Source organism: Drosophila takahashii, chromosome X (assembly GCF_030179915.1).
Source record: "Drosophila takahashii strain IR98-3 E-12201 chromosome X, DtakHiC1v2, whole genome shotgun sequence".
Classification (NCBI taxonomy): Eukaryota; Metazoa; Arthropoda; class Insecta; order Diptera; family Drosophilidae; genus Drosophila; species Drosophila takahashii.
The window spans coordinates 2,378,120-2,391,394 of NC_091683.1; the positions used below are offsets into that span (position 1 = coordinate 2,378,120).

The 13,275-nt window shown below is 40.5% G+C and overlaps 1 protein-coding gene across 1 annotated transcript in view; it reads right to left on the reverse strand.

Annotated features, from left to right (window-relative positions):
* Positions 1-13,275, reverse strand: part of Muc14A (Mucin 14A) — a 112,633-nt gene that overhangs the window by 58,494 nt on the left and 40,864 nt on the right. Inside the window, exons 26-28 of the mRNA XM_070218507.1 lie at positions 5,937-7,034; positions 4,506-5,783; positions 3,144-4,409 (exon numbers count right to left, since the gene is read on the reverse strand). Coding sequence (XP_070074608.1) covers positions 3,144-4,409; positions 4,506-5,783; positions 5,937-7,034 — 3,642 coding nt within the window. The remainder of the gene's footprint in view (positions 1-3,143; positions 4,410-4,505; positions 5,784-5,936; positions 7,035-13,275) is intronic.

Sequence of the window (13,275 nt, forward strand, 5' to 3'; positions counted from 1 at the left end):
TCTGGAGTGGTTTCGTATTGTTCTGTGCTCGATATTTGCAGTGAACTCTGTGATATTGTACTCGATTCGGTTGAAGACTTTGGTAAGGTTGTACTAGATTGCGGAAGAGATTCCGAAATTGTACTTCTTTCCTCTGGAGTGGTTTCGTATTGTTCTGTGCTCGATATTTGCAGTGAACTCTGTGATATTGTACTCGATTCGGTTAAAGACTTTGGTAAGGTTGTACTAGATTGTGGCAGAGATTCCGAAATTGCACTTCTTTCCTCTGGTGTGGTTTCGTATTGTTCTTTGCTCGATATTTGAACTGAACTCTGTGATATTGTACTCGGTTCTGTTGAAGACTTTGGTAAGGTTGTACTTGATTGTGGCAGAGATTCCGAAATTGTACTTCTTTCCTCTGGAGTGGTTTCGTATTGTTTCTGTGCTCGAATTTGCAGTGAACTCTGTGATATTGTACTCGATTCGGTTGAAGACTTTGGTAGGGTTGTACTAGATTGCGGAAGAGATTCCGAAATTGTACTTCTTTCCTCTGGTGTGGTTTCGTATTGTTCTGTGCTCGATATTTGCAGTGAACTCTGTGATATTGTACTCGATTCGGTTGAAGACTTTGGTAAGGTTGTACTTGATTGCGGACGAGATTCCGAAATTGTACTTCTTTCCTCTGGAGTGGTTTCGTATTGTTCTGTGCTCGATATTTGCAGTGAACTCTGTGATATTGTACTCGATTCGGTTGAAGACTTTGGTAAGGTTGTACTAGATTGCGGAAGAGATTCCGAAATTGTACTTCTTTCCTCTGGAGTGGTTTCGTATTGTTCTGTGCTCGATATTTGCAGTGAACTCTGTGATATTGTACTCGATTCGGTTGAAGACTTTGGTAAGGTTGTACTAGATTGCGGAAGAGATTCCGAAATTGTACTTCTTTCCTCTGGAGTGGTTTCGTATTGTTCTGTGCTCGATATTTGCAGTGAACTCTGTGATATTGTACTCGATTCGGTTGAAGACTTTGGTAAGGTTGTACTAGATCGCGGAAGAGATTCCGAAATTGTACTTCTTTCCTCTGGAGTGGTTTCGTATTGTTCTTTGCTCGATATTTGAACTGAACTCTGTGATATTGTACTCGATTCGGTTGAAGACTTTGGTAGGGTTGTACTAGATTGCGGAAGAGATTCCGAAATTGTACTTCTTTCCTCTGGAGTGGTTTCGTATTGTTCTTTGCTCGATATTTGAACTGAACTCTGTGATATTGTACTCGATTCGGTTAAAGACTTTGGTAAGGTTGTACTAGATTGCGGACGAGATTCCGAAATTGTACTTCTTTCCTCTGGAGTGATTTCGTATTGTTCTGTGCTCGATATTTGCAGTGAACTCTGTGATATTAAACTCGATTCGGTTGAAGACTTTGGTAAGGTTGTACTAGATTGCGGAAGAGATTCCGAAATTGTACTTCTTTCCTCTGGTGTGGTTTCGTATTGTTCTGTGCTCGATATTTGCAGTGAACTCTGTGATATTGTACTCGATTCGGTTGAAGACTTTGGTAGGGTTGTACTAGATTGCGGAAGAGATTCCGAAATTGTACTTCTTTCCTCTGGTGTGGTTTCGTATTGTTCTGTGCTCGATATTTGCAGTGAACTTTGTGATATTGTACTCGATTCGGTTGAAGACTTTGGTAGGGTTGTACTAGATTGCGGAAGAGATTCCGAAATTGTACTTCTTTCCTCTGGTGTGGTTTCGTATTGTTCTTTTCTCGATATTTGCAGTGAACTCTGAGATATTGTACTCGGTTCTGTTGAAGACTTTGGTAAGGTTGTACTTGATTGTGGCAGAGATTCCGAAATTGTACTTCTTTCCTCTGGTGTGGTTTCGTATTGTTCTGTGCTCGATATTTGCAGTGAACTCTGAGATATTGTACTCGGTTCTGTTGAAGACTTTGGTAAGGTTGTACTTGATTGTGGCAGAGATTCCGAAATTGTACTTCTTTCCTCTGGAGTGGTTTCGTATTGTTCTGTGCTCGAAATTTGAACTGATCTCTGTGATATTGTACTCGATTCGGTTGAAGACTTTGGTAGGGTTGTACTAGATTGCGGAAGAGATTCCGAAATTGCACTTCTTTCCTCTGGAGTGGTTTCGTATTGTTCTTTGCTAGATATTTGAACTGAACTCTGTGATATTGTACTCGATTCGGTTGAAGACTTTGGTAAGGTTATACTTGATTGTGGCAGAGATTCCGAAATTGTACTTCTTTCCTCTGGTGTGGTTTCGTATTGTTCTTTTCTTGATATTTGCACTGAACTCTGAGATATTGTACTCTGTTCTGTTGAAGACTTTGGTAAGGTTGTACTTGATTGTGGCAGAGATTCCGAAATTGTACTTCTTTCCTCTGGAGTGGTTTCGTATTTTTCTGTGCTCGACATTTCAGATGAACTACTGTATAGTGTAGTCGATGGGCTTGAAAACTTTGGTGGGGTTGTACTTGTACTTCTTTCCTCTGGTGTGGTTTCGTATTGTTCTTTTCTCGATATTTGCAGTGAACTCTGAGATATTGTACTCGGTTCTGTTGAAGACTTTGGTAAGGTTGTACTTGATTGTGGCAGAGATTCCGAAATTGTACTCCTTTCCTCTGGTGTGGTTTCGTATTGTTCTGTGCTCGATATTTGCAGTGAACTCTGAGATATTGTACTCGGTTCTGTTAAAGACTTTGGTAAGGTTGTACTTGATTGTGGCAGAGATTCCGAAATTGTACTTCTTTCCTCTGGAGTGGTTTCGTATTGTTCTGTGCTCGAAATTTGAACTAATCTCTGTGATATTGTACTCGATTCGGTTGAAGACTTTGGTAGGGTTGTACTAGATTGCGGAAGAGATTCCAAAATTGTACTTCTTTCCTCTGGTGTGGTTTCGTATTGTTCTGTGCTCGATATTTGCAGTGAACTCTGAGATATTGTACTCGGTTCTGTTGAAGACTTTGGTAAGGTTGTACTTGATTGTGGCAGAGATTCCGAAATTGTACTTCTTTCCTCTGGAGTGGTTTCGTATTGTTCTGTGCTCGAAATTTGAACTGATCTCTGTGATATTGTACTCGATTCGGTTGAAGACTTTGGTAGGGTTGTACTAGATTGCGGAAGAGATTCCAAAATTGTACTTCTTTCCTCTGGTGTGGTTTCGTATTGTTCTGTGCTCGATATTCGCAGTGAACTCTGTGATATTGTACTCGATTCGGTTAAAGACTTTGGTAAGGTTGTACTAGATTGCGGACGAGATTCCGAAATTGTACTGCTTTCCTCTGGAGTGGTTTCGTATTGTTCTGTGCTCGATATTTGCAGTGAACTCTGTGATATTGTACTCGATTCGGTTGAAGACTTTAGTAAGGTTGTACTAGATCGCGGAAGAGATTCCGAAATTGTACTTCTTTCCTCTGGAGTGGTTTCGTATTGTTCTGTGCTCGAAATTTGAAATGATCTCTGTGATATTGTACTCGATTCGGTTGAAGACTTTGGTAGGGTTGTACTAGATTGCGGAAGAGATTCCGAAATTGTACTTCTTTCCTCTGGTGTGGTTTTGTATTGTTCTGTGCTCGATATTTGCAATGAACTCTGTGATATTGCACTTGATTCGGTTGAAGACTTTGGTAAGGTTGTACTAGATCGCGGAAAAGATTCCGAAATTGTACTTCTTTCCTCTGGTGTCGTTTCGTATTGTTCTGTGCTCGATATTTGAACTGAACTCTGTGATATTGTACTCGATTCGGTTGAAGACTTTGGTAAGGTTGCACTAGATTGCGGAAGAGATTTCGAAATTGTACTTCTTTCCTCTGGAGTGGTTTCGTATTGTTCTGTGCTCGATATTTGCAGTGAACTCTGTGATATTGAACTCGATTCGGTTGAAGACTTTGGTAAGGTTGTACTAGATCGCGGAAGAGATTCCGAAATTGTACTTCTTTCCTCTAGTGTGGTTTCGTATTGTTCTGTGCTCGATATTTGCAGTGAACTCTGAGATATTGTACTCGATTCGGTTAAAGACTTTGGTAAGGTTGTACTAGATCGCGGAAGAGATTCCGAAATTGTACTTCTTTCCTCTAGTGTGGTTTCGTATTGTTCTGTGCTCGATATTTGCAGTGAACTCTGTGATATTGTACTCGATTCGGTTGAAGACTTTGGTAAGGTTGTACTAGATTGTGGCAGAGATTCCGAAATTGCACTTCTTTCCTCTGGAGTGGTTTCGTATTGTTCTTTGCTCGATATTTGAACTGAACTCTGTGATATTGTACTCGATTCGGTTGAAGACTTTGGTAAGGTTGTTCTTGATTGTGGCAGAGATTCCGAAATTGTACTTCTTTCCTCTGGAGTGGTTTCGTACAGAAAAATGCTCGACATTTCAGATGAACTACTGTATAGTGTAGTCGATGGGCTTGAAAACTTTGGTGGGGTTGTACTTGATTGTGGCAGAGATTCCGAAATTGTACTTCTTTCCTCTGGTGTGGTTTCGTATTGTTCTGTGCTCGATATTTGCAGTGAACTCTGAGATATTGTACTCGGTTCTGTTGAAGACTTTGGTAAGGTTGTACTTGATTGTGGCAGAGATTCCGAAATTGTACTTCTTTCCTCTAGTGTGGTTTCGTATTGTTTTGTGCTCGATATTTGCAGTGAACTCTGTGATATTGAACTCGATTCGGTTGAAGACTTTGGTAAGGTTGTACTAGATTGCGGACGAGATTCCGAAATTGTACTTCTTTCCTCTGTTGTGGTTTCGTATTGTTCTTTTCTCGATATTTGCAGTGAACTCTGAGATATTGTACTCGGTTCTGTTGAAGACTTTGGTAAGGTTGTACTTGATTGTGGCAGAGATTCCGAAATTGTACTTCTTTCCTCTGGAGTGGTTTCGTATTGTTCTGTGCTCGATATTCGCAGTGAACTCTGTGATATTGTACTCGATTCGGTTAAAGACTTTGGTAGGCTTGTACTAGATTGCGGACGAGATTCCGAAATTGTACTTCTTTCCTCTGGAGTGGTTTCGTATTGTTCTGTGCTCGATATTTGCAGTGAACTCTGTGATATTGTACTCGATTCGGTTGAAGACATTGGTAAGGTTGTACTAGATCGCGGAAGAGATTCCGAAATTGTACTTCTTTCCTCTGGAGTGGTTTCGTATTGTTCTGTGCTCGATATTTGCAGTGAACTCTGTAATATTGTACTCGATTCGGTTAAAGACTTTGGTAAGGTTGTACTAGATTGCGGACGAGATTCCGAAATTGTACTTCTTTCCTCTGGAGTGGTTTCGTATTGTTCTGTGCTCGATATTTGCAGTGAACTCTGTGATATTGTACTCGATTCGGTTGAAGACTTTGGTAGGGTTGTACTAGATTGCGGAAGAGATTCCGAAATTGTACTTCTTTCCTCTGGTGTGGTTTCGTGTTGTTCTTTTCTCGATATTTGCAGTGAACTCTGAGGTATTGTACTCGGTTCTGTTGAAGACTTTGGTAAGGTTGTACTTGATTGTAGCAGAGATTCCGAAATTGTACTTCTTTCCTCTGGTGTGGTTTCGTATTGTTCTTTTCTCGATATTTGCAGTGAACTCTGAGATATTGTACTCGGTTCTGTTGAAGACTTTGGTAAGGTTGTACTTGATTGTGGCAGAGATTCCGAAATTGTACTTCTTTCCTCTGGTGTGGTTTCGTATTGTTCTGTGCTCGATATTTGCAGTGAACTCTGAGATATTGAACTCGGTTCTGTTAAAGACTTTGGTAAGGTTGTACTTGATTGTGGCAGAGATTCCGAAATTGTACTTCTTTCCTCTGGAGTGGTTTCGTATTGTTCTGTGCTCGAAATTTGAACTGATCTCTGTGATATTGTACTCGATTCGGTTGAAGACTTTGGTAGGGTTGTACTAGATTGCGGAAGAGATTCCGAAATTGTACTTCTTTCCTCTGGTGTGGTTTCGTGTTGTTCTGTGCTCGATATTTGCAGTGAACTCTGAGATATTGTACTCGGTTCTGTTGAAGACTTTGGTAAGGTTGTACTTGATTCTGGCAGAGATTCCGAAATTGTACTTCTTTCCTCTGGAGTGGTTTCGTATTGTTCTGTGCTCGATATTTGCAGTGAACCCTGTGATATTGTACTCGATTCGGTTGAAGACTTTAGTAAGGTTGTACTAGATCGCGGAAGAGATTCCGAAATTGTACTTCTTTCCTCTGGAGTGGTTTCGTATTGTTCTGTGCTCGAAATTTGAAATGATCTCTGTGATATTGTACTCGATTCGGTTGAAGACTTTGGTAGGGTTGTACTAGATTGCGGAAGAGATTCCGAAATTGTACTTCTTTCCTCTGGTGTGGTTTTGTATTGTTCTGTGCTCGATATTTGCAATGAACTCTGTGATATTGCACTTGATTCGGTTGAAGACTTTGGTAAGGTTGTACTAGATCGCGGAAAAGATTCCGAAATTGTACTTCTTTCCTCTGGTGTCGTTTCGTATTGTTCTGTGCTCGATATTTGAACTGAACTCTGTGATATTGTACTCGATTCGGTTGAAGATTTTGGTAAGGTTGTACTAGATTGCGGAAGAGATTTCGAAATTGTACTTCTTTCCTCTGGAGTGGTTTCGTATTGTTCTGTGCTCGATATTTGCAGTGAACTCTGTGATATTGAACTCGATTCGGTTGAAGACTTTGGTAAGGTTGTACTAGATCGCGGAAGAGATTCCGAAATTGTACTTCTTTCCTCTAGTGTGGTTTCGTATTGTTCTGTGTTCGATACTTGCAGTGAACTCTGAGATATTGTACTCGATTCGGTTAAAGACTTTGGTAGGGTTGTACTAGATTGCGGAAGAGATTCCGAAATTGTACGTATTTCCTCTGGTGTGGTTTTGTATTGTTCTGTGCTCGATATTTGCAGTGAACTCTGTGATATTGTACTCGATTCGGTTGAAGACTTTGGTAAGGTTGTACTAGATTGTGGCAGAGATTCCGAAATTGCACTGTACTCGGTTGAAGACTTTGGTAAGGTTGTACTAGATCGCGGAAGAGATTCCGAAATTGTACTTCTTTCCTCTGGAGTGGTTTCGTATTGTTCTGTGCTCGAAATTTGAACTGATCTCTGTGATATTGTACTCGATTCGGTTGAAGACTTTGGTAGGGTTGTACTAGATTGCGGAAGAGATTCCGAAATTGTACTTCTTTCCTCTGGTGTGGTTTCGTATTGTTCTTTTCTCGATATTTGCACTGAACTCTGAGATATTGTACTCGGTTCTGTTGAAGACTTTGGTAAGGTTGTACTTGATTGTGGCAGAGATTCCGAAATTGTACTTCTTTCCTCTGGAGTGGTTTCGTATTTTTCTGTGCTCGACATTTTAGATGAACTACTGTATAGTGTAGTCGATGGGCTTGAAAACTTTGGTGGGGTTGTACTTGATTGTGGCAGAGATTCCGAAATTGTACTTCTTTCCTCTGGTGTGGTTTCGTATTGTTCTGTGCTCGATATTTGCAGTGAACTCTGAGATATTGTACTCGGTTCTGTTAAAGACTTTGGTAAAGTTGTACTTGATTGTGGCAGAGATTCCGAAATTGTACTTCTTTCCTCTGGAGTGGTTTCGTATTGTTCTGTGCTCGAAATTTGAACTGATCTCTGTGATATTGTACTCGATTCGGTTGAAGACTTTGGTAGGGTTGTACTAGATTGCGGAAGAGATTCCGAAATTGTACTTCTTTCCTCTGGTGTGGTTTCGTATTGTTCTTTGCTCGATATTTGAACCGAACTCTGTGATATTGTACTCGATTCGGTTGAAGACTTTGGTAAGGTTGTACTAGATTGTGGCAGAGATTCCGAAATTGCACTTCTTTCCTCTGGTGTGGTTTCGTATTGTTCTGTGCTCGATATTTGCAGTGAACTCTGAGATATTGTACTCGGTTCTGTTAAAGACTTTGGTAAGGTTGTACTTAATTGTGGCAGAGATTCCGAAATTGTACTTCTTTCCTCTGGAGTGGTTTCGTATTGTTCTGTGCTCGATATTTGCAGTGAACTCTGAGATATTGTACTCGGTTCTGTTGAAGACTTTGGTAAGGTTGTACTTGATTGTGGCAGAGATTCCGAAATTGTACTTCTTTCCTCTGGTGTGGTTTCGTATTGTTCTGTGCTCGATATTTGCAGTGAACTCTGTGATATTGTACTCGATTCGGTTAAAGACTTTGGTAAGGTTGTACTAGATTGCGGACGAGATTCCGAAATTGTACTTCTTTCCTCTGGAGTGATTTCGTATTGTTCTGTGCTCGATATTTGCAGTGAACTTTGTGATATTAAACTCGATTCGGTTGAAGACTTTGGTAAGCTTGTACTAGATTGCGGAAGAGATTCCGAAATTGTACTTCTTTCCTTTGGAGTGGTTTCGTATTGTTCTGTGCTCGATATTTGCAGTGAACTCTGTGATATTGTACTCGATTCGGTTGAAGACTTTGGTAAGGTTGTACTAGATCGCGGAAGAGATTCCGAAATTGTACTTCTTTCCTCTGGAGTGGTTTCGTATTGTTCTGTGCTCGAAATTTGAACTGATCTCTGTGATATTGTACTCGATTCGGTTGAAGACTTTGGTAGGGTTGTACTAGATTGCGGAAGAGATTCCGAAATTGTACTTCTTTCCTCTGGTGTGGTTTCGTAATGTTCTTTTCTCGATATTTGCAGTGAACTCTGAGATATTGTACTCGATTCGGTTGAAGACTTTGGTAAGGTTGTACTAGATTGTGGCAGAGATTCCGAAATTGCACTTCTTTCCTCTGGAGTGGTTTCGTATTGTTCATTGCTCGATATTTGAACTGAACTCTGTGATATTGTACTCGATTCGGTTGAAGACTTTGGTAAGGTTGTACTTGATTGTGGCAGAGATTCCGAAATTGTACTTCTTTCCTCTGGAGTGGTTTCGTATTTTTCTGTGCTCGACATTTCAGATGAACTACTGTATAGTGTAGTCGATGGGCTTGAAAACTTTGGTGGGGTTGTACTTGATTGTGGCAGAGATTCCGAAATTGTACTTCTTTCCTCTGGTGTGGTTTCGTATTGTTCTGTGCTCGATATTTGCAGTGAACTCTGTGATATTGTACTCGATTCGGTTGAAGACTTTGGTAGGGTTGTACTAGATTGCGGAAGAGATTCCGAAATTGTACTTCTTTCCTCTGGTGTGGTTTCGTATTGTTCTGTGCTCGATATTTGCAGTGAACTCTGAGATATTGTACTCGGTTCTGTTGAAGACTTTGGTAAGGTTGTACTTGATTGTGGCAGAGATTCCGAAATTGTACTTCTTTCCTCTGGAGTGGTTTCGTATTGTTCTGTGCTCGATATTCGCAGTGAACTCTGTGATATTGTACTCGATTCGGTTGAAGACTTTAGTAAGGTTGTACTAGATCGCGGAAGAGATTCCGAAATTGTACTTCTTTCCTCTGGAGTGGTTTCGTATTGTTCTGTGCTCGAAATTTGAAATGATCTCTGTGATATTGTACTCGATTCGGTTGAAGACTTTGGTAGGGTTGTACTAGATTGCGGAAGAGATTCCGAAATTGTACTTCTTTCCTCTGGTGTGGTTTTGTATTGTTCTGTGCTCGATATTTGCAATGAACTCTGTGATATTGCACTTGATTCGGTTGAAGACTTTGGTAAGGTTGTACTAGATCGCGGAAAAGATTCCGAAATTGTACTTCTTTCCTCTGGTGTCGTTTCGTATTGTTCTGTGCTCGATATTTGAACTGAACTTTGTGATATTGTACTCGATTCGGTTGAAGATTTTGGTAAGGTTGTACTAGATTGCGGACGAGATTCCGAAATTGTACTTCTTTCCTCTGGAGTGATTTCGTATTGTTCTGTGCTCGATATTTGCAGTGAACTCTGTGATATTAAACTCGATTCGGTTGGTAAGGTTGTACTAGATTGCGGAAGAGATTCCGAAATTGTACTTCTTTCCTTTGGAGTGGTTTCGTATTGTTCTGTGCTCGATATTTGCAGTGAACTCTGTGATATTGTACTCGATTCGGTTGAAGACTTTGGTAAGGTTGTACTAGATTGCGGACGAGATTCCGAAATTGTACTTCTTTCCTCTGGAGTGATTTCGTATTGTTCTGTGCTCGATATTTGCAGTGAACTCTGTGATATTAAACTCGATTCGGTTGGTAAGGTTGTACTAGATTGCGGAAGAGATTCCGAAATTGTACTTCTTTCCTTTGGAGTGGTTTCGTATTGTTCTGTGCTCGATATTTGCAGTGAACTCTGTGATATTGTACTCGATTCGGTTGAAGACTTTGGTAAGGTTGTACTAGATCGCGGAAGAGATTCCGAAATTGTACTTCTTTCCTCTGGAGTGGTTTCGTATTGTTCTGTGCTCGAAATTTGAACTGATCTCTGTGATATTGTACTCGATTCGGTTGAAGACTTTGGTAGGGTTGTACTAGATTGCGGAAGAGATTCCGAAATTGTACTTCTTTCCTCTGGTGTGGTTTCGTATTGTTCTGTGCTCGATATTTGCAGTGAACTCTGAGATATTGTACTTGGTTTTGTTAAAGACTTTGGTAAGGTTGTACTTGATTGTGCCAGAGATTCCGAAATTGTACTTCTTTCCTCTGGAGTGGTTTCGTATTTTTCTGTGCTCGAAATTTGAACTGATCTCTGTGATATTGTACTCGATTCGGTTGAAGACTTTGGTAGGGTTGTACTAGATTGCGGAAGAGATTCCGAAATTGTACTTCTTTCCTCTGGTGTGGTTTCGTATTGTTCTGTGCTCGATATTTGCAGTGAACTCTGAGATATTGTACTCGGTTCTGTTGAAGACTTTGGTAAGGTTGTACTTGATTGTGGCAGAGATTCCGAAATTGTACTTCTTTCCTCTGGAGTGGTTTCGTATTGTTCTGTGCTCGATATTCGCAGTGAACTCTGTGATATTGTACTCGATTCGGTTGAAGACTTTAGTAAGGTTGTACTAGATCGCGGAAGAGATTCCGAAATTGTACTTCTTTCCTCTGGAGTGGTTTCGTATTGTTCTGTGCTCGAAATTTGAAATGATCTCTGTGATATTGTACTCGATTCGGTTGAAGACTTTGGTAGGGTTGTACTAGATTGCGGAAGAGATTCCGAAATTGTACTTCTTTCCTCTGGTGTGGTTTTGTATTGTTCTGTGCTCGATATTTGCAATGAACTCTGTGATATTGCACTTGATTCGGTTGAAGACTTTGGTAAGGTTGTACTAGATCGCGGAAAAGATTCCGAAATTGTACTTCTTTCCTCTGGTGTCGTTTCGTATTGTTCTGTGCTCGATATTTGAACTGAACTTTGTGATATTGTACTCGATTCGGTTGAAGATTTTGGTAAGGTTGTACTAGATTGCGGAAGAGATTTCGAAATTGTACTTCTTTCCTCTGGAGTGGTTTCGTATTGTTCTGTGCTCGATATTTGCAGTGAACTCTGTGATATTGAACTCGATTCGGTTGAAGACTTTGGTAAGGTTGTACTAGATCGCGGAAGAGATACCGAAATTGTACTTCTTTCCTCTAGTGTGGTTTCGTATTGTTCTGTGCTCGATATTTGCAGTGAACTCTGTGATATTGTACTCGATTCGGTTGAAGACTTTGGTAAGGTTGTACTAGATTGTGGCAGAGATTCCGAAATTGCACTTCTTTCCTCTGGAGTGGTTTCGTATTGTTCTTTGCTCGAAATTTGAACTGAACTCTGTGATATCGTACTCGATTCGGTTGAAGACTTTGGTAAGGTTGTACTTGATTGTGGCAGAGATTCCGAAATTGTACTTCTTTCCTCTGGAGTGGTTTCGTATTTTTCTGTGCTCGACATTTCAGATGAACTACTGTATAGTGTAGTCGATGGGCTTGAAAACTTTGGTGGGGTTGTACTTGATTGTGGCAGAGATTCCGAAATTGTACTTCTTTCCTCTGGTGTGGTTTCGTATTGTTCTGTGCTCGATATTTGCAGTGAACTCTGAGATATTGTACTCGGTTCTGTTGAAGACTTTGGTAAGGTTGTACTTGATTGTGGCAGAGATTCCGAAATTGTACTTCTTTTCTCTAGTGTGGTTTCGTATTGTTTTGTGCTCGATATTTGCAGTGAACTCTGTGATATTGAACTCGATTTGGTTGAAGACTTTAGTAAGGTTGTACTTGATTGCGGAAGAGATTTCGAAATTGTACTTCTTTCCTCTGGAGTGGTTTCGTATTGTTTTGTGCTCGATATTTGCAGTGAACTCTGAGATATTGTACTCGGTTCTGTTGAAGACTTTGGTAAGGTTGTACTTGATTGTGGCAGAGATTCCGAAATTGTACTTCTTTCCTCTGGAGTGGTTTCGTATTTTTCTGTGCTCGACATTTCAGATGAACTACTGTATAGTGTAGTCGATGGGCTTGAAAACTTTGGTGGGGTTGTACTTGAATGTGGCAGAGATTCCGAAATTGTACTTCTTTCCTCTGGTGTGGTTTCGTATTGTTCTGTGCTCGATATTTGCAGTGAACTCTGAGATATTGTACTCGGTTCTGTCGAAGACTTTGGTAAGGTTGTACTTGATTGTGGCAGAGATTCCGAAATTGTACTTCTTTCCTCTGGAGTGGTTTCGTATTGTTCTGTGCTCGAAATTTGAACTGATCTCTGTGATATTGTACTCGATTCGGTTGAAGACTTTGGTAGGGTTGTACTAGAGTGCGGAAGAGATTCCGAAATTGTACTTCTTTCCTCTGGTGTGGTTTTGTATTGTTCTGTGCTCGATATTTGCAGTGAACTCTGAGATATTGTACTCGGTTCTGTTGAAGACTTTGGTAAGGTTGTACTTGATTGTGGCAGAGATTCCGAAATTGTACTTCTTTCCTCTGGTGTGGTTTCGTATTGTTCTGTGCTCGATATTTGCAGTGAACTCTGAGATATTGTACTCGGTTCTGTTGAAGACTTTGGTAAGGTTGTACTAGATTGCGGAAGAGATTTCGAAATTGTACTTCTTTCCTCTGGAGTGGTTTCGTATTGTTCTGTGCTCGATATTTGCAGTGAACTCTGCGATATTGTACTCGGTTCTGTTGAAGACTTTGGTAAGGTTGTACTTGATTGTGGCAGAGATTCCGAAATTGTACTTCTTTCCTCTGGAGTGGTTTCGTATTGTTCTGTGCTCGATATTTGCAGTGAACTCTGTGATATTGTACTCGATTCGGTTAAAGACTTTGGTAAGGTTGTACTAGATTGCGGAAGAGATTCCGAAATTGTACTTCTTTCCTTTGGAGTGGTTTCGTATTGTTCTGTGCTCGATATTTGCAGTGAACTCTGTGAT